The 3,700-nt window shown below is 48.5% G+C and overlaps 1 protein-coding gene across 1 annotated transcript; it reads right to left on the reverse strand.

Annotated features, from left to right (window-relative positions):
- Positions 1-1,051: 1,051 nt before the first annotated feature.
- Positions 1,052-3,590, reverse strand: NDUFB11 (NADH:ubiquinone oxidoreductase subunit B11). The gene is made up of 3 exons (XM_063083221.1): positions 3,082-3,590; positions 1,441-1,571; positions 1,052-1,279 (listed from the first exon to the last, which is right to left on the reverse strand). Exons 1-3 carry the CDS (start codon positions 3,286-3,288, stop codon positions 1,153-1,155), a joined length of 465 nt encoding a protein of 154 aa, XP_062939291.1. The 5' UTR covers positions 3,289-3,590; the 3' UTR covers positions 1,052-1,152.
- Positions 3,591-3,700: the final 110 nt, after the last annotated feature.

Consider the following 3,700-nt stretch of genomic DNA (forward strand, 5'->3'; position numbering starts at 1 on the left):
ACCTTTGGTGGTGGGTCCAGCAGGCCAGATTTTCTTCTGGAAGCTACTGACTGGGGGCTCTTACACCCTTTGAAGCCCCAGGCAGGGACAAACACATAGATAGTAGCAAAGAGTATGTGACATGGAGATTTGAATGTGTGAGCTGTGGAAGGTGGGCCACCAGAGAGGACAGAGATGCCAGGAGCACGAAGGGAAGTTCAGACTTAACAGAGACTCCCTGGAAAGAAACAAAGACAACCAGAGCCAAAGCCAGCCCCCTACTCCATCTACCAGACTGAGAGAGATAGAGACCCTGATGCAAGACAGCCTATTCCCAGAGAGAAAGAAAATTGGGCGGGGGGGGGGGGGGGGGGAGGATACAGATGCATATGCATGCACACACACACACAGATGTGTATCTTGAGTTAGAGACCACCCAGATTTTTGGCAGAAGGGAATAGAGAGGCATCCAGACTCACCAAGACACAAGACAGAGGCAGAAACTCCAAACCCCAGAGAGAAGCAAAGAAGGAGGGAGACAAACACCCATATTCAGTAGTAAAGCCCTGCTCTGACCCACTACCCTCAACCGCCGATCACCTCAGCCATCTTCAAATGTAGGAAGTCCCAGTGTGGTAGCTTGTTTCTGAAGATGTTGCCATCAAATTCTTCCTATATGCTACATCCCCATTCAGAGGAGCCCCAAACCACCATATGAGAAGCCCAGGCTATTCTTCTGGAGAAGCCATATGGAAAAAGACCAGTGCCAAACATGGGAATGAAGAAGCCCTCTTGGACATCCAGTCCAGGTAAGCCTTCAGATGACTCTAGCCCCAGCCACCATCTAACTGCAACCACTTGAGATCCCAAGAAGAACCACCTCACTGAGCCCAATTAACCCACAGGACCATAAAAGATAATACTGAATTGTGGTTTTAAGCCACTAAGTTTTAGGATGTTTGTTATATAGCAACAGATAACCAGAACACCCAGGAAAGGCTGCAGTGGTCTTTTTAAGGCTTCTGACACCCCCACCCTATGTTCCCTTTACAATAAAATCAATACTACCCAGTCAGATTTTCAGTCTCTTTAATTAGGTGCTCTGAGGAGAGGACAGAATGGCAGGCAGGGGGTGGGGAGGGTGCTGCTTCTTGAGCCCCACTCAGCAGCTGGTCAGTCCTCATCTTCCAGTAGCTGGATCTTGCTGGGATCAAAGCAGTTGGATTCCATGAGGGGAAGGCCATTGGCCTCTCGATATTTCACAAGTCTCTCGGCTTCCCGGCGGGCCCATTCCTGCATCCTGGAGGCAGTGGTGGTGAGGGCAGACATGAGGGAACCTTACTAGACACCAATCCCCCATTTCAGCTCCCCATTCTCCCATGGTGCAGGGACAGGATTCCTGGCAAAGTCCACCCATGCCTTTGCCCCCTACCATCCCACTCTCTCAGACACCCCATGCACCTGTAGTCAGGCAGATAAGCCACAAAGGTGCTGCCAAGGACCAGGACAATGGAAAAACCAAAGAAGAAGACAACCCGCATGTTCCAGATGTCCAAAACAGGGTCCTTGTCGTAACCGTGGGAGTCTGGGTTCTGTGGAGAAGGAGAGATCAATGAGAGCTTCCTGCTGCTCTACAAAGCTTTATGTTGGCTCTGCATAATGTGGTCTCCAATCTCACATCAGACCAATCTCCCCTCCCTCACTAAATTCCACTCTTTCTATTCTTAGGACAGGTCAAGCTCTTTCCACCAAGGGGCCTTTCCACTTGCCCTCTGCCTGGAAAGCCTTTCCCCCAAATCTAATCATGGCTGGATCCATCTCCTCATTCAAGGTTTTGGTTTCATCAAACTCTCTTAAGTAAGTATTCCCTAGACACCTTATCTATTAAGTTGAGCTATAGGAAACTGCTATTTTTATAGATCAAAAATGGTTGAATATTTATAATTTCTTACAGTTCAAATAAAATAGCTCCCTATATCCACTTATCCTGCTTGACTTTCTTTCTAGCATTTATTTACCAATAGCACTCCCTATTCTCTGTATCGCATTATCTTGTATTTTTATCTATTACATTACTCTGTATAATCGTTTTCTACTATTTTACATGTTTATTTTCTGTCTTCCCCACTATCACATAAGCTCTATGAGAGCATGGGCTTTATCTGATTCCCACACTGCTGTATCCCTAGGGCCCTGGACTGCGCCTGGCACACAGCAGGCCCTCAATACATATTTACAGAATGAACGAATAAATGCATAAGCATCCTATATATCCAATCCTCTTAACCAGAGTTTAGTATTGATGAAGTACTTATTACGCACCAGGTCTTTTCACATACATAAACCTCAGAATATCTCAGTGAGGTGGAACGTGGCAATAATAAAGACCTTCTAATGTTGAGTACTTACCAAGTGCTAGCTGCTGTTCTGAGCATTTTGACTCATTTAATTACATGAGGCAGGTGTAGTACTAAATTTCTTTTCCCATTTTACAAAGAAACTGAGGCACCAAGGGGTAAAGCTACCTGCCCAAGGTCACACAGGTGAGTAACTGCCAGTACTTGGAGTCCAACCTGGGTTGTCTGACTTCAGAGTCTCTGCAATTAACACAGCACAGCAGACCTGGTAGCCTTAAGTTCAAGTACGATTCCACCACGTATTTGGTTATGTGAGCTTAGGCAATCCACTTAACATCTCTGTGCTTCAGTTTCCTCATCTATAGAATGGGTATAATAGTGCCTACCTCAAAATCGGGTTGTTTTGAGGATTAGATGAGTTAAGGTATGTAGTGTCACAGACTGGCACTGGGTAAGTGCCCTATCAGTATTTAGTATAACCGTTGTTGTACTATGTTGCTTCTAAAGTGTTTTGAGCACTGCCCACATCGTTTGATTTCTCTCGGCAAAAAAAGGTCAACCCCGCCTCTGGCCCTGGACTGAACATATCAGGGGACAAAGGAGAAAAACAAGCTAGGCAAAATTCTCAAGTCTTCGATGACTTCGCCAGCTGCTCAATCCTCAGCCGCCTAAGAACGTCCTCTACTGTGCCCGGTCCGCCGGCCCCGATTGACCCTTCCAGCGTCCCGTTCCCTCTCCCTCTCACCTTCTCATAGAGGTTTTCGTCCTCGGACTCTGGGTCCTCCTGCCAGGGTAAGGTCGGTTCCGGCGGCCGCTTTCTCGCCACAGCGGAAGGGGCGACCACAGCCCTGGAGGAGCTGGATTCCCAGCGAACGCGGGCAGCCGGGAGCCCTCGCGTCGCCGCTGCAGCCAAAAGGCGGCGAGCGCTCACACCTAACACCCCAACCGCCATGACAGGTTGAGCGGCAGGGTCTCATGGGCGGGAACGGAAATGCGACTGCGCGCAGCTGCGGTTGGTCTGCACGCGACAGTTGTCGCTCCGCCCCTGCCGCAGTAAATAGGTCCCGAGTCCGATTGTTTTCAAACGAGGTGGTGTTGAGGAGCCCTCTTTCCCTTCTGCTGTCATGACCTCACGGGACCAACCATTCTCTTTTCCTCGCTGTCAGGCTGAGAAATTTCTTATTGATAGGTTTGCTCATTTTATTGACAGGATGAAAGCGGTGACATTTGGGTGGATACAGTTCCCGGCCAATCGCCCAGAGGCTTCCCGTGCCCTTTGAAGAAAGAGATGGAGCTTCCGCTTGTCTTTCATCTTCAAAGGAAGCCAAGCTTCTAAAAAGCGGGCCTTGCCGGATTGGCCAATA

Source organism: Cynocephalus volans, chromosome X (genome assembly GCF_027409185.1).
Source record: "Cynocephalus volans isolate mCynVol1 chromosome X, mCynVol1.pri, whole genome shotgun sequence".
NCBI lineage: Eukaryota > Metazoa > Chordata > Mammalia > Dermoptera > Cynocephalidae > Cynocephalus > Cynocephalus volans.